Source organism: Muscardinus avellanarius (assembly GCF_963383645.1).
Source record: "Muscardinus avellanarius genome assembly, chromosome: 2".
Taxonomy (NCBI): domain Eukaryota; kingdom Metazoa; phylum Chordata; class Mammalia; order Rodentia; family Gliridae; genus Muscardinus; species Muscardinus avellanarius.
The window spans coordinates 54,394,411-54,417,726 of record NC_137787.1 but is presented as its reverse complement, the minus strand read 5'-3'; the positions used below and the strand labels follow the sequence as shown (position 1 = coordinate 54,417,726).

General features: G+C 35.9%; 1 protein-coding gene across 1 annotated transcript in view; it reads right to left on the bottom strand.

Annotated features, from left to right (window-relative positions):
• Positions 1–23,316, bottom strand: part of PDE1A (phosphodiesterase 1A) — a gene marked incomplete at its 3' end in the record, with an annotated part of 343,986 nt that overhangs the window by 6,901 nt on the left and 313,769 nt on the right. Inside the window, exons 12-14 of the mRNA XM_080688950.1 lie at positions 12,032–12,113; positions 9,263–9,383; positions 8,684–8,871 (exon numbers count right to left, since the gene is read on the bottom strand). Coding sequence (XP_080545076.1) covers positions 8,684–8,871; positions 9,263–9,383; positions 12,032–12,113 — 391 coding nt within the window. The remainder of the gene's footprint in view (positions 1–8,683; positions 8,872–9,262; positions 9,384–12,031; positions 12,114–23,316) is intronic.

Genomic DNA, 23,316 nt, shown 5'->3' with positions numbered 1-23,316 from the left:
CAATCCTGGAAAACAAAACGAACAAAGCCCTATGGTATACTGTTCTAACACGAGCCAGTAATCCATACTTTCCTACACATGTAAAATACATGAAAATATTTAAAATAAACATGAGACATTCATTTTAATCATGAGTGGCACTACAGAATCATTTAAAAATCAGTTCTTAAATTTGCTTGTTTTTTGCCATTTTTTCTGAATTTAAAGTGGGAAGTTAATTGAAGGTTCCACTTTCAATGTGGGGTTTTATAACTTAATATTGACACTATTAGAAACAACTATTCAAATTGCTCTACTTAATGTCAGAAAGGAAAAAATAAAACAACAATGCCTTAACATTAGGTAATCTCACCACTTACCTGCAAACTCTGGGCTATGTTTTCCAGTAAATCTCTGGGCTCTTGTGCTTTTAAATAGCTCAAATTTTGTACTCTGGGCCTTTTACGTAAAATTTAGAAGAATGTAATAACAACTACCTTTGCATTTTAAATTCTTGTCAAAAATTATTTGTATTTTCACTCATATGTGCTAGTACATCTTGACTTATCATAAGTAATGTGTAAGGAAAATAAGAACATGAATTAATTACTAAGTGATTTGCTTATAATCATAGTAGTAGCAGTAGTACTAGTTAACAACAGCAGAATAAACAGAAGTAAATATTCAGAAAATATTTACTCTGTGTCAAATATTGTGCTTAGTGGTTCATGTTTTTATCATTTTATACTCTCATTGGTCTTTTGCCCAAAGTTTCCTAAAACGTACAGGAAAGGTATGTTTCACTAAGCTGAAAAGCTTAGTCACACGGGGCGACTCGCTGACCTTAAGAAGATAATTTCCATTGATTTGAAACAATAAGAGCTTTCCTAGTTCCCTAGGAAAATACAATTGTGGTATTTCGAGCTGGAAACTGGAGTCAATATGACATTTTTTATATTCTTGTTCTAAAAATCTACTCAGACTTCAAATTCAGTTCTTTCGGATGATGGTTTGAGAGTTGAAAGGGTGAGTAGCACTTTGAAAGAAACAAAAGTGTCTCTTTACTAGTGTTCTCTTCTGTAAAGTTTCTATAGAAGATAAGCCAAGAAGAACTCAATACTGAGGTCCACAAAAACCCTATGCCTTTGGGATTGCTAAATAAAGGGCTGCTAATGCCACAGAGGAGACATAAGAGACCTGTGACTCTAGGAGACATGTTATTAAAGTTTGTAAGTGCATGGCTGTCTCGTTAGGCTTAAAAATCAAAAGGAACAGACATTAGTGGTGCCTGCCTATATTCCTGGAACTTGGGTGCCTAAGACAGAAGGATTGCAAGTTCAAGGCCAATCTCAGCAATTTAGTGAGACCCTTAGCATCTTAGCTAGACCCAGTTCCAAAATTAAAAAAAAAAAAAAAACAGGACTGTGGAATATGGCTTAGAGGTGGAACATCCCTGAGTTCAATCCCCAGTACCTAACACACACACACACACACACACACACACACACACACACACACACACACACGATATAAAAGAGCCAGGTGTGGTGGCGCACACTTGTAATCCCACCATCATTTGGGAGGCTGAGACAGGAGGATCAAGGTTTGCGGACAGCCTCAGCTACTACTTAGGCCCTTTGCAACTCAATGAGACCCTGTTTCAAAATAAAGCATAAAAAATAGGGCTGAGGGTGTACTCCAGAGGTAGAATGCCCCTGAGTTCTATCCCCAGTACAAAAAAAAAAAAAAGATATAAATGAGGGCAAGCATTGTCATTATTTTTGACTTGGTAACTTCTGACTGTGCATCCTGCAATGTGGCTGACCATTCACTCCAGAACTTAGGGATCTCGAATTATGCACACAGTTTTCCTTGCACAGTTCCTCATAGCAAGAGCAGTAAGTTACTTTTAATCTAGAGACTGCAAACATCACAACTTTCTGGAGACTCTGTGGACCCAATTTTAGTGGTAATGGTTAACAAATTCTTCAGCAGAGACAGCACGTTTTTGTATTAGTTTCCAAGGAGGGAGCATGAGAGAGAAAGGATCAGGGAAGTGTCCCTCTGTCAACTTTGTCTTTTGAATCTTTCTTTCCCCTCCTCCTCCTCCTCCTCCTCCTCCTCCTCCTCCTCCTCCTCCTCCTCCTCCTCCTCCTTCTCATCCTCCTCCTCCTCCTCTTCCTCCCCCTCCCCCTCCCCCTTTCTCTCCTCTTCCTCTCTCTCATTTTTCTTTTCTTTGTTAAAACTAAAACAACATACAATCTTCACCAATACATAACTTTCACCAACTATGTATCTGCCACAGAAGAAAAATTCAGCAAACAGTGGAGATTTGCATAATCCAAAATGTCTAGATATTTCTGATATTCTATAAATATTGCTTGAAAGGGTTGCATACTAAATTGAATTGGAGCTACCAAATTCCATAATATTTTGTTTTTATTTTGTTATAATTGTTCATACTATCTTTCAAATTTATGTTGCCAAATCTTAGAGGACTTACAGGGTTACTGCCTGTATTTATTAGGTCCCCGAGTTGGCCAAGATAGGAATCAGTGCCACATATCTAGCTAACTTGGGATAAGAAATATTGTGATTTTATAAAATTCCCTCCTTCTTTCTCTTTTATTTATATGATCTTACCTAACTTTTCTAGCTAAGATGAGTGGTTACTTGAAGGGATCACCTTCGAGTGATGAAGGGTTTGAAAAGTGTCAGCCTCATTCACTTGAGTTTGAGTGCTGTAAGACACTGTGTCTCTTGGATGAACACACAAGTTGTTCTTGTTAAAGTGAGCTTGGAAGCTCATATTTGAAAAATTAAAACAGTTCAAGCAATGAACCACAAAGCACTTTATTGACCTCCAATTTTCAGCTAAAATTGCGAGGAGTTCTGGGTTACCAGGGTTACTCTCATAATTGAAGCGAATTTATTTAAAATAATCTATGTCCGTTCTATTATTTCTCCATCACTAATGTCAACACTAGTATTTTAATCTTGTTGTACTGTACTTATTTGATGAGACATCTGCTTCTCTCTGACATCTTTTCCTTTTCCTTCATCAGCTGCCTTGCTCATTATATATTATTAGCCCAACCTAAGCTGGAAGGGCGATGTGGGAGCACAGGATTCTTCCGAGTGAATCTCATGGCCAGATGAGCCAATATCAAGTGGTTTTTGGTCCCGTGTCCACAGTGATAAACTAATATTATTGGTGATCCTTAGACTCTGTTTATTTTAGCACATTCACAAAGTTTCCGGATATGAATCAATACTGTGCAAGGGTCCCCAAATCACTTACTACCAGTCATTTGGCTAAGGAATGGGCCCAGCTTACTACTTTTTTTTGGTGTATGGAGGGATTGAACCCAGGGTTATTTTGCCTCCAAGCTATATCCCCAGCCCTTTTTATGTTCATTATATAGTGAACAAAAGTTTCATATAGTAATTGTTATTATTGTTATTTAGTAAACAAACTTTTAGATCCAACAAAAGTAATATATTAAACCATTTACATATGCCATGCACTCTCACTATAATATAAACAGTATCTGTAAGATAACTGTCCCTTAAAATTTTTAATGATTTTAAAAATTTTTTAATTTAAGTTTTTGGTACTAGGAACTGAACTCAGAAGCCTTCTACTTCTTAGCTATGCCTTCAGCCCCTTTTTTAAAATAAAAACTTGTTTTGAAAAATGGTCTCCCTGGTTGCTGAGAATCTTGCTAAGCTGTCGAGGCTGGCCTTGAACCTGTAATTCTCCTGTCTCAGCCTCAGCCTTCCAAGTACTTGTATTACTGGCATGAGCCAACACATCTGGCTTTATGGATCATTTTTAATGGCAGAGAACCATTGAAACATTTTTTTCCCAAGAGGACAAATTGTAGAATTAATAGGCAAATTAACTTTGTGAAATGTATTATACCTTTCATCTAAAAGGTATATGGAGGGACGTTGAAAGTGAAAAGATATGAGTTGGTTTTATTGAAGAAATGACAAAATTATTCACTTGCTGCTCACAGAAAATTTATTGGCACTCACCACACCATCTTAGCAAAGAGAAATGCCACAAAATACTATTTAAACTGATATTTGAAAGCATAAACATGCTGATGTAGCCATCAGATGAATCTATTCCATACCAGTTAAGCCAGGCCAATCGAGAAATTTACAGATGATATTTATGTGGTTCATGATGCCAATTGAGAAATTTCCAAAAATGTATTCCTTTTTTCACACAGGGCTGGGTAGATTTCCAGCAAGCATATTGATATTGCCAAGTCTTTTAGTGCAATTAGATCTTCCACCATGCATGATGTTTTACTTAAAGGTGATTACTGATGGGAAAACTTATGCTTTTATGAACTGGTTTTTTTGCTTCTGAAAAAAAGGTACCCATTTTAACAAGCTAAGGAAACATTGCCAGGCAATGTGAAAAAATAAATTGTATTTAGTTTTTATAATCAGTTATGTTTGTCAGAATTCCTGTGGAAAAAACAAAAAAAGGATAAATGTTATTGGTGTTTTAATTTTCAATATATTTTTTCTTTTGCTACTGAAACCTTTTGTGATTCTTGCATTATCTTAGGGGGATTCCTCTTTGAAAAATAATTCAATTTATTTTTATTTCAATTTGAACTCTTGCTTAGATAAATAGGGAGATCAATTCACATTGATTTCAACTAAAGTAGACATTCTCAGAGTCTAATGAGAGATTATCTTGAAAAATATTAATACAAATAGTATACAAGGTTTTGTGTGTAGAATTAGGTTTTATACAGAGATAATATTTTATCTGTGATTCATTTTGGAACTAAAAAAGAACAAGGTCATGCTTTCTTTTTCCGCTATCAGAAAATATCTTTTTCCTCCTCATCTTGTTTAATAACATCATCATCATCAACAACAAATTTCATATAGAAATCAGAGTGGCTAATGCTCTTATACAAAATATAACATAACTCACATGTAGAACTGCCTTTGTGTATGTGTATGTTTTGTTTATGTATCTCACAAATTATAATCATTACCCATATAATCCCACTTTTCATAATTTAATATAAATACTATAACCAGGTTTTAGTTCATAAGAAGTTGGTAGATCCACAAAATGGTGGTAGAGTTTAGAATGACAGTTTAGGCTGAATTTGAATTTTAGGAAAACTTTGAACTCATTGAAGATTAGGTTTCTTCCCTTTACTATTTGCAAGACTTCATATTGGCTCCATTTACAGTTCAGGAGAAACACATTTAAGAAATGATTATTTCATGCTAAAAATACTAAAATATAAGTATGAATGCTATATAATGAGAAATATACTAATTGTAATATACTAATTACATACTATATATCAGTAAATATATTAATATTAGTAAATATACTAATATTAAATATACTATTAAATATTAGTAAATACAGTAATTGAATGAATATGAATTAATATTAAGTAATATTAAATAATAAGTAATATTAGTAAATATACATATTAGTAAATATACTAATATGCTATATAATGAGAAATATACTAATTGTAATATACTAATTACATATTACATATTAGTAAATATACTAATATGTAAGTGCTGAACATGATATCATTTATATATAAAATAGATAAATTTTTATATGAGTGTGGTATAAGCCATAAGTTCTGAGTGATCTAATCACAAAGTCAGCATTAGCTACAATTGCTAATAAGAAGAGTTCTCAGTAGAAAGAAATACTCATCTGTAATATTCAATAAGGACCTAGTCTCCTTGACTAGGTAGAAAAAATGTATTTCATATGTAAGTGGGAGGATTGATGGAATCTTCTAGAAATAACTTTTTATGTCTTTGCTACATCTGACTATGGCTAACATCTCAGAATTATTCCCAGGTAGGTCAGCTCCACTTTTAAATTCAGGAATGAGCATATCTCTGACAACCTTTCTTTCTGCCGGCCCAGCTCCCTCTCCATCCTAGTCTTGCCACTTTGGGGAAGTTTTTTTTCTCCATCATCAACAAGTCACTAAATTATCATAAGATGCAGACCTATTTCTACTACCACCTTCCTACTTTTACTGTCCATGCAAATATAGGCGGATAGAACACACGCAATATCAGTAACACACCCTTAAGTCCTGTTGCTGCCGTAGCTCTTCCATTTCCCAACAGCTTAGGGCCCTCCTGCTCTAAAGGAAAGTCTAGAAAATATTACTTAGGCCAGCCTGTCACATTTGCTTCTACAGCATGATCTAGAATGTTACCAACTCTGAACTCAGGCAAACTAGAGGCAGATCCCAGTTTTTATAAAGACTGTTTAAATTTAGATTTGTAATTTCTCTGAGCCTCAGTTTCATCAGAGCATAACTGGCCCCTTGTAGAGTGGCTATAGTAAATTTTGCTAAAAATGACCAATGATTGTATAAATAAATGATTATATAAATGATGTAACACTTTGCTCCAAAATTCATAATGTTTAACTTTTTTTTTTTTTTTTTCCGTACTGGGAATGGAACCAACGGGCATTCTACCTCCGAGCTACACCCCCAGCCCTATTTTTTATTCTTTGTTTTAAAACAAGGTCTCACTGAGTTACAAAGGGCCTCACTAAGTAGTACCTGAGGCTGTCTGTGAACCGTGATCCTCCTGTCTCAGCCTCCCAAATGCTGGGATTACAATCATCCTTTTGTCCAGTGTTTCCAAGCTGTATATGCTACCTGCCCACTAGTCACTTAGTACCCTCTTGGTTATCAGAGGGACTGTAGCTGTATCTCAGTGCTTGTGTTTGAGTAACTCTTATTTTACTAAAAATGGACCCAAAGTGTAATAATATAGTGATGCTGGCAATTGAAATATATTAAAGAGAAGCAGTAAAGTGCTGCCTTTAATTCTCATGTGACATTATCTCAAGAAGAAGGGTAAATACCATACAATAAGATATTCTGAGAGGGAGAGATCACATATAACTTTTTGTTTTTTTGGTGGTACTGGGGTTCTTGGAAACCCTTCTACCTCCAGGCTACACTCCCAGACCTACTTTTATACTTTTTTATTTGGAAACAGGGTCTCTAAAGCCAGTGCAGCTGGCTTCGAACCTGTGCCATCCTCCTGTCTCTGCTTCCCAAGTGCAGGGATTACAAGTGTGTGCCACCATGCCCGGTTCATATAATTTTTATTATTATATATTTTTATAATTTTTCTATGTTAATTACCATTGTTAATCTCTTACTGTGCCTAATTTATGAATTAAAAATTATCATATATACGAATCTAGAGGAAAAACCAGTATGTGTAGAGTTGGGTCCTATTGAGGGTCTTAGAACACATCTCCTGCAGATAGGAAGGAGATTACTGTATAAATAACAATATGGAAGGTTTATTTAGTGATCTATGAACAGTTATTAACATATCATGTTAAGTATAATATCATCTTTTAAAATGTTATACATTAACACGTGGCCTGCATGATTCTCACCTGCCCAGTCCCTCCTGCTCCCCAGCCTCCTTGCTCCTTGCATGTCAGGCGAACTCTACCATCTAGATAACATGGTGGCCACTCCATGTGTCTGACATTTATCACCTCCCACCCCAGACTTCTCCATGGCTCTCTTTCTAACCTACTTCATGTATTAATTGAAATGATCACTCTCTAGAGAACTCCTTTTCTGACTATGGTGTTGAAAATTGCAATCCTGTTCTTAATTCCCTCTTGCTCTTTCATGAGAACAGAGAACAGAGATTTTTGTCTCTTGGTTTTTTTTTTGTTTTTGTTTTTTGTTTTTTTTTTTTTTACTATAGCTCTAATTCCTAGAGTACACCACAGAAATACAATAACAAATAACTAAAGGAATGAGGCCAATCAATAATACTTCTCTAGATACTTCTAAGCAGATTATATAAACAAACTTCTTGAATTCTCTCAAAACCAATGTCAAGGGAAAGAACTTCCTGTATGGGTGACATGAAGAGGTCAAGTTTTTCCTCTCCACAGAAAACATGTATAAACTGAAAGACATTAACAAAAACAACTATTCTATAACCTGATTTATCAAGAGAACACAGTATTTTGAGAGGCTTTTTTTTTTCCTTAAAAAAAAAAAAGTCTGAAGCCGGGCGTGATGGTGCACACTTGTAATCCCCACGCTTGGAAGGCTGAGACAGAAGGATCGCACAGGTTCGAAGCCAGCCTCAGCTACTTAGGCTCTCGGCAACTTAGTGAGACCCTGTTTCCAAATAAAATATACAATAGGTCTGGGAGTATAGCCCAGAGGTAGAAATCCTCTGGGTTCCACCCCCAGTACCACAAAAAAAAAAAAAAAAAAAAAAAAAAGGCTGAACATTCAGGTAAGGGCAGTGATCGCCCATACCCTGCTTGCCTTGAGCTAGACCTGGATGAAGGCCCCCACACAACCACAGGGGGTCACTGTGCTGCAATGTTTTGTCACCATTTGATTGTCCCATTGTTCAGCATTCTAGGTGACCACCAGCCACCTACGCATGTCTGCAGCCCACGTGGCATAGACAGCAGAACCCCTTCTTATCTAACAAAGAAGCCCATCTCCTCATTAAAGGGCAGCCGAACTCTAAATACCACCAAGAGCTTGGATATTTTATAGAAAAAAAAAGGGGGGGGAAGAAAATCCAAAATATGAAAGGAGTAGACAGACAGACAGACAGACAGACAGACAGACAGACAGGAAGATGTCATAAGCAGTGGTACCTTGTGCAGCCAGCTCCTTCCACCTCTCTTTGTTCTGCTGTATGATGTCCACCAGGTTGTTCTTGAAGCTCTTTAGGTCCACGGCTGTGAGGGAGTAGTCTGGGGAATAGCTTCCATCACTCACAAAGCTTTTTGAATTTGATCTTCTCAGAGAGTCAGCAATGTGCAGCCCCCCAATGGTGGACGAGCTAATGGTAACAACCAAAGAAACCAGAAGATGCCAAGGTCAGGATGCCGGGGTGATGGAGAAAAATCTGAAAAGCTGTACAAAACATGCTGAAAGACCAGTGTGGTGAATGCTCAGACCCAGCGTGAGCACTTGGAGCTGCCGGTCTCCATCCCTGTCCTTCTTCCCATGGAGGGGATCAGGGACTCTCCTCAGTGCACTTAGAGGGCTTTGAATTTTTAAAGTAGTGGACATCAGGTCTCAATTTCAAAAGAGCAGATGTAATGCAGAAAAGTACCACCAGGTGGAAGTACTACCTAATACTTGTAAAAAACTTAAGGATACTTGGTTAAATAAAAGGTTATTGAGTATTGAAAAGATGAAAAAATGATGCCAGAGAGGGAAAAACATACCTGCTTGCCCCATAGTTAGACGTTTCAGTTTTTGAGGCTTCCTCTATAAGAGGAATGACAATTTTCTCTGTTGAGTCTGTCAGAAGAGAAAATGTTGGCTCTACTATAAAATCAATGAAACCTAAAAAAAAAAAAACAAAGAAAAAACCAAGTGTTACAATTTCCTGAATACTAAAATCAGTAATAATGAAGAGTCTCTTTTTGAAACACTCTTGGGATAGCAAGTATCAACTCTAATACTGGCTCTGCTTCCCCTTTTATATTATTTTAATCAGGTAACACAATCTTTAGAGATAGTTTAACACTTTCTATAAAATGACCCTCAATCAATAGCAGTGATAGACTTTAAGCCAGCTAACTCAAGTATATTGGCTTTCCTATTAAATATTCAGCCTTTTGTGCTGTTGCTAACAATAGATTTAGATCCAATGAATGGGAATATATTTTCCTTTCTCAATGAGAAGGATCATTACCTTTTGGGAAAAGCCCTTACCTAATGATTGGATTTTACTACTGACTCCCCTTTAGAAAAAAAACACAAAATCTAAACTCTATAGAAATTAAATAATTGAGGTTTTTAATCTCAGACCACAGGGAGGCAACCACCTTTAAAACATTTTTTTCGTACTATATCAGCCAGAGCTTTCTGCCAACATGTTAATATTTCAAATTGCTGTTTATTATTCCCTGGATGTAAAGTGTTAGTTCGCACCGTGTGGGCGTGTGCTGTCAAGTCAGCCGAGGAACTGTACCATCTCTGCGAGACAGCACTAATCCCTCCATTTCGAGATGTCAGGATTGAATGAAGACTTTTGCATATCATGTACTTATCAAGATAGAAAGTGATGTACTGAGAAGGGGGCATTTGCCACCCAGCACTTAGGTGGAAACAGAGACAACCTCTCCTAAGCTCTGAGTACATGCCACACACCAGGTCCCAGGAGACAGCTAGTGTTCAAAGACAACTGCGTATTTCCTTGGACTCACCTGGCAGCGATGGATTACCATCTGCTGCTATTTTGTTGTGGTTTGTTCGTTTGCTTGCTTGGTTTGTTTGTTTGTGCAATGCTGGGGATTGAGCCCAGTATCTTGCCTAGGTTCAAACCTAGTGAACCCCGAGTTTAGGCACGTGTTCAGCCTCTGAGCTGCATCCCCAGCTCTCTACCATCTAAATATAAGAAAATTGAGGGTCTCACATTAACTGAGAAACTGATTAGAGTATACATTGAGGCACATTTCTAATTTTAAAAGAATTTACAGGCATACACCTGTAATTCCAGTTCTTGGCAGGCCGAGACAGAAGGGTAACAGGTTTGAGGCCAGCTGCAGCAATTCAGTGAGGCCCTTCCTAACTTAGGCCTTGTTTCAAAATAAAAATAAGCGGGACATGGTGGCACATGCTTGTAATTCCAGTACTTGGGAGGCTGAGGCTGGAGGATCCCAGTTTAAGGACAGCCTCAGTTACTACTTAGTGAGGCCCTTTGCAACTCAGTGAAACCCTGTTTCAAAATAAAAAGAATAAAAAATAAGACTGAGAGTGTAGCTCGGAGGTAGAATGCCACTGAGTTCCATCCCCAGTACCAATAAATAAAAAATAAAGTAATTAATTTAAAAATAGGTCTGGGGGTATATCTCAGAGGAAAAATGGCCCTGGGTTTAATCCTCAGGAATCTTCTCAAAATAACTTCTTGTGTTTTAATTGACACCTTTAAATAAAAGTAATGTTATTTGCCCACCCAGGTAGTTATTTCAAGTTCTCTGTATGGTTTTAAATTCCTAGGATATGCAAAGTGTCCAATGAAGCACAATACCCACCAACTAACATAGCAGCAGTGTATATACAACAGCATGTATATAAATCAAGCCTCCCTAACTTGGCATTCCTGCCCAGCTTGCCAGATGATGTCCTTAGCCTGCAGAGTCACACTTTCTAAGCAATGACAGGCACCTGTGCCATGGTTTCCAGATAAGCAGCTGTTGGCACTTGGTTGTAAACAAGGAACAGTCAGAGGCTTTCTGACCACTCTGTGGCTTTGTGTAGGTGCTACTGCTCTGGGAGCACAAGTTCAGAGGTAATTTAGTGATTTTTTTTTAGTTTATTAATAATGTAGTTCAGTAATGAGGTTGCTGGCTCAGAGGATAACTATTACAAATCTTTGAACCATGTAAAATCGTAATTATATGTTTTAATAATGGGCTGATGTTTAAATTCCCAACATAAATATAGATATGAATGAATGTGGTTGGAAGAAATAGTATTTTGAAAATTTCCTGCTGCTGACCTATACATATCACAAGGAATTTTTTCCAAAAGAATATTCGGAGGTAGAATGCCCCTGGGTTCCATCCTCAGTAACATAAAATAATTAAAAAGACTATAAACTCATATATAAACATACTATGGAAACTTAGCAATAATAGGATAGAAATGCTAATATATTCACCAAGTTGTCTTATAGCTAAAGAATTACATTATAGAAAACAATAATCAACAAAAATGAAAAGTACTATTATTCTCACAAGAAAAAAGTTCTGGATTTTATTTAAAAAGTTACAACCAGAATAACAATGACAATACATAATGCTGCTTTCTTCACTTTGTGTAATTATTTCAATGATTCTTATTATTCTGCACCATCTATACCAGTCTAAAGTAAAAACTGATGAATATAGAGTGAGGTTTCCCTAGAAGACATTGAGCAGCACAGTATATGCATTTAAAAATGAACAAACACAGCTGCTTTCCAGGACCACTGAGCTCTGCATTACCTATTTGTGACTGGGCCACCATCGTCGAATTCCGATCACACAGTGGGGAAAATGGAAGCCCCAGTTCAGCTTCCTTGTCTCCCTGGGGAAAGAAAAACACATTTGTTTTTAGTGAGATGGGCAGCAATGTAGTCACATATATGAACACATCATTCTGTGTTGTGTTTTCTTCCTCAGTCCTTTTCTCATCCCACTCCCCTCCCCAAACCCCTTCCACTATTCTACTGGCCTCTCTCATTTACCTAAAGTCCCTTTTGTTTATAATTTCTCTCTAGCTTCCACATATGAGAAAAAACAAGGGACCTTTGACTTTCTGGGACTGATCTCATTTAGCATAATATTCCTAGCTCCATCAATTTTCCTACAGATGACATAATCTTGTTCTTTATGGCTGAGTAAAATTCCATTGTGTATACCACACTTTTGTATATATACCTATTCATAGTTGACAGACACCTAGCTCCGTTATTTGGCTACTATGAACTTTGCTGCTATAAACATGGGTATGCATGTATGACTATAGTATTCTAACTTATTGATTATTTTGTAAAGAGATTGAGGAGTGGTATAGCTGGGTCAAATGGTGGCTCCATTCCTAGTCTTTTGAGCAACCTCCATACTAATCTTCATAGAGGTTGTACTAATTTACAGGCCTGCCAACAATGTACAAGAGTTATGATTTCCCCATAACCTCACCATTTTACTTTTTTCTTTAATGCCAAATAATTAGAGCCTCAGGATCAAGATTTTATGATTGAACTAATATTTCAACTTAAATGAGTATGAACGTTATGAAACTTTTTATTAAGTTTTATTAAATGTCCCACAAGTAATGAAGAATATCATCAACATTATTATGTTTTCTGTGCATAATTTTAATGCATGCTTCTTTGAGAACATTGAAATGTTAATGTTTCTTCAGTACATAATCTTATTTCAAGTAAATGAATTGGGCACAAATGTTAAGCAATCCTATTTATGTTTGGGTTTAACATCATGAGAAGTTATTAGTTTTTTTTTTTTTTTTTTTGGTGGTACTGGGGTTCCTGGAAGCCCTTCTACCTCCGGGCTACACTCCCAGACCTATTTTTATATTTTAATTTGGAAACAGGGTCTCTTAAGCCAGCCCGGCTGGCTTTGAACCTGCGCGATCCTCCTGTCTTCGCCTCCCAAGCGTGGGGATTACAAACATGCACCACTGTGCCCGGCAGAAGTAATTAGATTTCCATCTCCTAAATCACACGTGGTTGGTCGTCACAAACACTTATTCTCACAAGATATATCAGATACTAGGACTTTTCATTTAAGATAATGTGCTTATGAAAGAAAGGAGGAGGGAATATTTCTTGTTCCTTTTTTGTTTCAAATATCTGGCCATTTGAATGAATACTTTGGACTTTGTTTTCTTCCTAATTTATTGGCTGAATACCTTCAGGAGGTGCCAGGTTTTGCATTAGGCCATAGCTTAGCAAGCAACACCTGACTAAAGACTTCAAGGTTCCCTTTTGGTCTGTTTCCTCTAATTTTTGTTGACCTCGATCTTTACAACATTATGTCAATATGTATGGCTTTTTTCAATCCTCCTCCTTTTTTCTTCTTCTTTTTCTCCTTCTTCATCTTCTTCTTATTCTTATTCTTATTCTTATTATTTTAAATGTTTTCTGTTGCATTCTCTTTAAGCCATGATTCTGATTATAGACAGAAAGTTTGAAATCAGAATTGTTTGGAAAAATCTAAATATGTCACAAAAGAAGTATGTAAAGTTGCTGCAAACAGGAACATTTCACTATATCATAACTTAGAGAAAATAAGAACCCAAAATTTCTATGACCTCTCTTAGCAATTTACCTAATTCATAATATCAATTTTGTCTATAATTAATATCTATACCCTTATACAGGGACAAATGGAAGGGAATTATTAATGTTATTGGTCCCAGGGTCAAAAGAGATAGACAAATCTTCTATTTTTTTTTTTTTTTGGTGGTACTGGGGTTCCTGGAAGCCCTTCTACCTCCGGGCTACACTCCCAGACCTATTTTTACATTTTATATTTGGAAACAGGGTCTCCTAAGCCAGCACGCACGGCTGGCTTTGAACCTGCGCAATCCTCCTGTCTCTGCCTCCCAAGCGCGGGGATTACAAGCGTGTGCCACCACGCCTGGCTAAATCTTCTATTTTTGAAGGGCTATATTATTGCAGATAGGTCCTTGCACTGAACAGATTTCTCATTTATGACCTTACTTTGTGATCTTGACCTACTTATTTTGAGAATATGATATAATAATTGTAGTTCTAACTGCCTAATAATCTAATATAATTTATACAAAGCCCAAAAAGTGCCTAACATCTAGTAGTCCTTAAATTTAGCTAATAAGAATCATAATTCATAACAGAAATATTGTACAGTTATGTGAATTAAAGATATTTATGATGGCTAATGCACATCATAAATGGGATGGTTTTAAATCATAAATGGGATGGTTTTAAATAACACAGAAAAGAATTAGCACTTGATTTAGAATGAAATAAAGAGGCATTGACTTTCTTCCTTTCCTAGCAAGGAATCAACATGACAGGAATTTCACTTTTGAAAGATTAATTAGTAAAATGAGGGATGACTTGGGGTGGACTAAGGATGGTCCTTGGTCCTCCACACTGAGTAGCAATGAGCCTCTTGGTGCTAGTCATGGAAACTAGTGGATCTGGCTAAGTGGTAGACTTGAAGACTAATATTGATTTAATTATTAGAACATTAAGAATAAGGTACAGGAATAATTGATGGTTTATTACTGGATAACTATTATTGATAGTTTGTCTTAAGCTATTAAACATGCATGCAGGGCCAATTTTTCTATAGCTGAAATAGAAGATTTAGTGTTATATTTGCTTCCAACACCCTACAATTAATTTAGAATATCAAATTTCCATTGCTAAGGTACATTAATTATTCAATCTATTTATAAATATTTCAAAGTGTTATTTATTCTTTAAGATAAATAAAGGCCACGAGTGCAAGGCTAGTAAGGAACCCTGTAGCCAGACTAAGGAGTCAGAAACCCAAGGAGACAAGATGATACTACCAAGTACAGAGAAAGATATAGAAAGGGACAGTACATTCCCTGAGTATAAATTTAGCCTGCTTTATATTTTCTTATTCTATTCTTGGATAGGGAAAATTTAATATGCATCAAGATAAAACCAGGGTTCAAAGCAATAGGCATCATATATGACAAATAGTTTATATTTTTAGGGGATGTGCTTTCATTTCAAGTTGTAGCTTTTAGAAAGCAAAAAACACACCTTTAAAAACACCACATCTATTCTGGTGTGTAAATTGACTTGTACATGTGGTCAGGGCAAACACTGAACTCAGTTAATGAGCCAGTGAGTCCTATGCTGCCTGGGGTCCAGCACTGTGCTCTGGGGGTGAATCTGCAGGTGAGCAGGTAGCAGAAGTGATGAAATTGGAAATACCAGGCAGTGCTGTGGGTGTAGCCTGGCAGTTTAGGCCCACCGCAGCAATTCCCATGGAGGTCGTTGAGGTTTCTTCTTTGAAAGGCCATGACAAAGAGCTAGAAATTGTTTTTACACTTTCCTAACAGACTAAATGGCTCTGACAGCTAAACCAGGCATTAAATTCTGTGACCAAACAGCACTTTTTCTCCCTTGCCTTTCTGTGGAACCAAAAAATAAATAAATAAATAAATAAAATAAAATCTATAATTTTAAGGAAATGAAGAAGATGAGAATGTAAAATATAGTAATCATAAGCAACTTGTTTCATTAAAATCTAAGCCACAGAAGCAATGTCAATAAGAAACGTTCAAGAAATCCTTGATCACAGGTTTTGGAACCACCAGAAAGCTGAGAGTAGAATTTGAGGGTCCATTAGTTCTACAGGGAAATTTAATTGGTGACAGAGATAAAGGGTTCTAGTTCAGTCTTCTCTGAACAACTTACCTAAGAAATTTAGACCATCTGATTACTTTCCTTCACTCCTTTTTATAAAAGGGTCCTCCTAAGTTCTCAGAAAACCACCTAACCTATTTAAATATTTAATGATGCAGTGTAATAGTATTTTTATATTATAATACATCATAGGACATTAGAACTCCCTATATAATTGATATTTACATTACTTTCATGGTTCTTAAAACCAGATTTTAGCCGGGCGTGGTGACGCACACTTGTAATCCCCGTGCTTAGGAGCAGAGACAGGAGGATCGCACAGGTTCGAAGCTAGCCTCTCTGGCTTAAGAGACCCTGTTTCCAAATAAAAATATAAAAAATAGGTGTCTGGGAGCATAGCCCCGAGGTAGAAGGGTTTCCAGGAACCCCAGTACCATGAAAAAAAAAACTGATTTTATTTTTATTTTTAAAGTTATTATCCTGGTTCAATGTTATCTATGCAGTTTTGAGAGCTGTAGCTACAATTTTTTAATGCTAGATCATTGTTTGAGGCTGACTGCTTTTTTATTACTCCAAGAAATAAAATTTATTTTGAAATAACATTTTTTATTCTAGCAATGTCAAAGAAAATTGAGGGTTTTAACTACATACAATTTAGGGTAAAATTGCTGTCTTAACCATTCCTTCCAAATAACTTCCTTTTCTAATCATTTGTTTCTCCTTGGCTAGCAAGGTAATATTTATTCATAGATATATATTTGCCCAAATACAGATTTTTTCCCCCCATGTGCCACAAAATAACTAGTTGAAGTTATTTGGTTTTATGTATAAAACAGGACCAAATTTTAATGGAAGTGACTTTTATGTTTTTAATTGTGTTAATTTTTCTATGTGTGCCAAAGTAATGTGTATTCAAGAAGACAATAAGAAGCGAGCCCTGTCTTCCTTCTCTGATGGTTATTGTCTTGGCTGGTGCCTCCACCTGTGGTCCCTCTCTCCAATGAGTCATGCTTAAAGTGAATGGAGCATCGTCCACATGCACCCAGTACATCCAGAGAGCAGAGGCAACAGTGTCTGCCGATCTGTTGAATACTCAGAGAGGACACGCCCTGTGTTGGTGAATGTCACAAGCATGTTCTGAACATGACTTGAAGATAAGGATCCTACCACCAGTAGCTTTTTCACAAGGCAGAAATAAGGGTATACAATCCTGATTTACTCTGGGTACAACTTTTGATGATTTTAGAAGGTGAACCTAAAGTAGATGTGCCAAAGATAGGGCTGATGATGAGACTTCTAAGGAAGATATAATTAATTGGTCTATATTTGCTTTTCCTCCAGAAATACACTATTTTAAAAATTCTTAGCATCTACTTAACCCTTTACTTGCAAAAATGAGTTTGGTAGACAAAACAACAAGAAATTAACTTAGAAGTAAACACATCCCAAAATTTTTCTGCATTTTTCCAAAATAGAAATTCACATACACTATGAACTTATTATTCCTAAACGGTTGAAAAATCAACTCTTTCTTTAGAGTACTTTTTCTGACTTTTTTTTGTTGTTGTACTGGGGTTCCAGGAAGCCCTTCTACCTCCAGGCTACACTCCCAGACCTATATTTATATTTTTTTATTTGGGAACAGGGTCTCTTAAGCCAGCGAGTCAGGCTTCGAACCTGTGCGATCCTCCTGTCTCCGCCTCCCAAGCGTGGGAATTACAAGTGTGTGCCACCACACCTGGCTTTTTTCTTATTTTTTTTTTTAAAATTATATTGTCTCTGGTTTTGTTAATGACATATTAAAGGAATTCCAAGTCTTACTATATTTGAGGGGGAGAGAATAGTTTAATTGGCTATTTTTAAAGTCATAATTTTTTGGATGCTTTTAAAATTTAAAATGTGTTATTTGATACTTAAAGATAAACCTTAAGAGGACTGGGCAAAGAATTCTATAAGGTTGAACTCTAAGTAACTATCAAATAACAAAATATTCAGCTGGACATTGAAGCACAAGCTTGTAATCCCAGTACTTTGGAGGCTGGCAGGGTAGCTCGGAGATAGAATGCTCCTGGGTTCAATCATGGCAAAAGATATAATATATATATATATATATATATATATATATATATATATATATATATATATATATATATAGTGTGTGTGTATATAGAGAGAAAGATATAGATATATTGCCATATATTGCTATATATACATATGTATATATCTTTTGTTATAAAGTTTATATATTATATATGTTAAAAAGTTATATATATTTTTTCTCTGATAACTTTGTCTTGGAAAAATATAAAACTTAAAATCAACCAGGAGGATAACAAATAGTATGATTTCTCCACATTTGTATTAGGGCTCACGTTTTTCCCATCACTTTGCTCTTCCCAGCAATTCTGGGGAGGAGGTATTGCAGGTTAAGGTAAGAAGGTAGATAAGACAGAGAGGAGTCATCCCCATGACTGCTGGGAAGAGAGAAAGCTAGAGCTTACACTTGGGTTTTCCCAAAGCCAGGTCGAATTATTTCTCTATTTTGTACTCTTATGTTTCTCATGTTTGACCAATACACATAAAATACTTTCTTTAACAAGTATTCTAGTGGAACTGGGGGCAAAGCTCCATAGTTTGAGCACTTGCCTAGAATGTACAAGGCCCTGGAATGGATTCGCAAAACTACAAAAACAAAACTGAACAAAAATCTAAGAAATCCCAAATGTTCTTATGTGTACTACAACGAGGAATATGATGATTTCTGAACAGACTTTGATTTACCTCAAAACATTAGCATGGCCAGTACACCACAAAACACAGTAGTTAAAAGTCTTAGTAGATTCTGAAAGGATGAAGGAATAATAGCAGAGTGGCATGCTGGCACACACTTATCATCCCAGTACCTAGTAGAGTGACACAGAAGGATGACAGGTTTGCAGCCAGCCTCAGCAATTTACTACGGCTTTCCACAATTTAGTGAGACCATGTTTCAAACACAAAAAATAAAATAGGGCTGGGGTGTAGCTCAGAAGTAGAACGCCTTTGGGTTCAATCCCCAGTACCACACACACAAAGATAAGGAATATATTTTTATATTGATTTATAAAAGCATGTTTTTCACTGTTGAGATGAAAAACCTCAGAGATATTAGATTAGATATACAGCAAAAGGGCATTTATCAATACTGGGGATTTGACAAAATAATAGCTTTGCAAATGGTTATATGAAGATGAGCAAAAAGAAGAGACCACATGCAAGAATCACTGCAGTGCTGCAGATTTTGAGGACATGTGTCTAGATCCACAAATCCAGCTCAACAGTGGATGTCAAATGCGTTCAGAGCAGTGCTGATGCCACCCACTTGGAGTCGTTGCTGTATCCAACCCCAAAGAACTAAAATGTGTAGTATGGCTAAGAACAGTAAGGGCACTGTAAGATTTGTTTAGGTGAAGGCCAACAAAATATTTTACCTGTTTTAGTCGATATTATGTTTTAATGTTAGTCTCATAAACTTATTTTGCTTGAAAAGCATATTTGTTGGCATACACACTCATGTATTTTGACCCTTGACTTCACATTTTACTATTTTGCTGTATATGTTTCTGAATTAGTTTCAAAAGTCATTCATTTTCAAAAATCCAGAAACTGAGAAATAATATTTCAATATAAGATTCCAGTATTGAACTATGAGTGGAGGCACCTGTAGTCCCAGAAGGTTGAGGTAGGAGGATCACAAATTTGAGGCTAGCCTGAGTAATATAGCAAAACCTATCCCCCCCCAAAAAAAATAAATCAGTAAAAAAAAAGTACTAGGGATTGTGGTATTCCTGGGTTCAATCATGTGAGAGAGAGAGAGAGAGAGAGAGAGAGAGAGAAGAAAGTAAGGAAGAGAAGAAAGAAAGAAAGAAAAGAAAAGAAAGAAAGAAAGAAAGAAAGAAAGAAAGAAAGAAAGAAAGAGGAAGGAAGGAAGGAAGAGAAAGACCATCATTCAAGTTTAAGTCCCAAATCAATTGATCATGATCTGAGATTGTCATTTTGGAAGGGATGACAATGCTGCAGAGTTTGCTTTTATGACAATCCATATTCACACATACGTGTTGCTTTCCGTTGGGCTATAGATGTTTTAAGACCTGTCACTTCTCAACATTTTGGGGTTACACGAATGCCTGCCATTGCCCACCAGGAACAGTTTTAAAAAGCAAGCAAAACAAAAGACTGACACCTCCTTACTATATCTTACTCTAAGACACACCACACGAAAAATGCAGATCACAAAAACATTCTAGATGTCACGATACTGTACCCATCCAAGATTTAACCTTTTATGCTGGGTGTGTTTTCATCTCTAATAGGTATCTGAGTCAGTTTACCACATACTGAGAATGACAGTGAAATTAAGTACCTTATGGGACCACTCTTTCCACCCTAAAATTCAGATGTCAAAAAATCACTGCTTACCCTGCATGGTAGTACACACTTGTAAACCCAATATTGAAGAGGCGAAGACAGGAGGATCTCAGGTTCAAGGCCAGGCTCAGCAACTTAGCAAAACCCTTAACAACTTAGTGAGCTTAGCAAGACCCTGCTTCTAATTAATTTAAAAAATAGGGCTAGAGGTGCAACTCAAAGGTAGAATGCCTCTAGGTTCCACCTTTAGCCTCCCCCCCCCCGCCATGCATGCGCGTGCGCATGCACGTACACACACACACACACACACACACACACACACACACACACACACACACACCACTGCTTGCTGGAAGCTTTGCTATTGGTATCAGTTACCTTTCTGGAATATTCAAGCACAGGGTGATGAACTTATAAGACAACTCACTTTCATTGAATTCATAACTATCATCACATTGTCGGGTTTTCTTTGTTTTGAAATTAGTAAAACAAAAGGATGATGCAGTCACGATATTATTTGGAGATCTAATGATATCATAATTTTAATAATAATTTTAAAGAATCTCTGCTATTTATCAGAAATTTTTATCAGTGATTTTTTTTAGAGTTTAAAAAATTTAAACCATTCATGTGGTATCTTCATTCTAATAGGCTCTTTTAGATTTAGGAAAGAATTATTGCAAATCTGAACTGCATAATCATCAACACACTATAATTCAGTCAAGATATAGAACATTTCCATCACCCCTACAAAGTTTCCTCATCTTCTCCCAGGGTATCCCACCCCATGAAGGCTTCCTGCTGTTCTGATTTCTATCACTATAGATAAATATTGTCAGTTTTTGAACCTCTTATAAGTGGAATTATAGTATGATTTTTTGGCCTTTTGTTGTTGTTTATTATTAGTCTACTTTTATTATTGCATATTATTCCATTGTATGGCTATGCCATAATTTATCCACTTGTATTTTTGCTTGAAATTTAGGTTATTTCTATCATTGGTCTATCTTAAGTAACACTATTATTACTACTTCTATATAAAATATTTGGTGGACATGAATACTAATTTATCTGGGCTATACATCTAGGGGTAGAAATGTTCGGCCATAAGAAATATTAAGTCTAACTTTAGTACATGCAACAAACTAGTAGTTTTCCAGCGTTGTTGAAATGATTTATATTCCTACTGGTGATAAAAGGTTCTTGGTGAGACCTAATATTGTCAGTCCTTTTCATTCTAGTCACTCTGGTGGGGATGTTGTGGTATCACATATGCAATCCTTTGATAAGCAAAGACAATGATCATATTTGTCTGTTCATTTTATCCACTTGTGTATTTCCTCTTAAGACGTGTTTGTTCAAATTAGCATGGTTTTCCTTATTATTGATTTTTAGGAGATCCTTATATAAATGATGTCTGGAATTACTACTCTATTTTATTTATCTACTGACCAATCTGCATGCCAATAATACACTGCCTTGACTTCTGTAGTTTTAAATTAAGTTATGCCAAAAGAATTTTTGGCTATTTTTGATTCTTATATTCTCATAGATTTCAGGATCCGCTTTTCCACTTCTATAAAGAAGCATGTTACAATTTTTATAAGATTATGCTAAATAAATTAATCACTTTTGGAAGAGTTAATATTTTAGCAATGTTGAGCCTTTTAAGTTATGATCATAGTCTCTCCATTTTTATAGGTCTTTAAATAGTTTTCCTCAGCTGGGCGTGGTGGCGCACGCTTGTAATCCCAGCATTCTGAAGGTTGGGACTGGAGGATCACGGTTCACGGACAGCCTCAGCTACTTGTGAGGCTCTCTGAAACTCAGTGAGACCCGGTTTCAAAATAAAGAATAAAAAAATAGGGCAGGGGGTGTAGGTCAGAGGTCTAATGCCCCTAGGTTCCATCTCCAGACCCACACACACAAAAAAAGTTTTCCTCAATAACATTTTGTGGTTGTCCATGTATCACTAGCACGCTCTGTGCAGGCATTGATCAATCATAGAACATTTTGTGGAAATCCATGTAAAGGTTTTACTGCATTTAGTGAAATGTTTTATTTTATGCCTTTGAAAATAATGTTACTTTGCAAATTTAATTTTCAAATATTTCTCTGCTCATATATAGAAATATAACTGATTCTATAACTCCAATAAATTCATTGGTTAGTCCTAGTAGCTTTTATAAATTTCTTGCAGTGTTCTCCACGTGTACTCATGTTTCTGCAAATAAAGATATTTTTATTTTTATCTAATTCATTTATTATTTCCTCTTAGTACATTTTTGTACCAGCCAGAACCTCAAATGCGTTATCGACTAAGTGGTTAGAATTGCTATAGTATAAAAATTTTATACTATAGTATAAAATAGTATTGGAATAGTATAAATATTATAGTATAATATAGTATAAATATTTTATAGTATAAAATAGTATTAGAATTTTTTATACTAAGGTATAAAAAATTCCAATATTTCACTGTGATGTATGTATTACAATAGCTGTAGATCCTTCACAAGGCTAAGGGAGGTTTCCTATTTCTGGTAGGCTGAGAAATTTTGTAATTAATACATTTAGGTAATATGATTTTTCTTTTAATATAGTGAATTGCTTATATTATATTTTGAATATTCGGCTTACTCAATTCACTCTCTTATTATAATTGCTATATTTGATTTGCTAATATTTTAAAGGTTTCATGACACAAATGGGCGTGTAATTTTCTTTACTTGAAAAATCTTTGTCAGGTTTTATTAGAGGCAATGCTGCCAATTTTCCCTCTTTCTCTATGTCATGCAAAATTTTTATAAGACAGGCATTCTTTCTTCCTGAAATGTTTGAGAGAATTTACTATCTCTCAAATGAATTGAGTAATAGAAATTGAAATCAGAATTAAGAATTAAAGCTCTCCAAGACTGGAGTCTTCTTCATAGGAAGAATTATGTTACAAATTCAATTTTTAAAAGC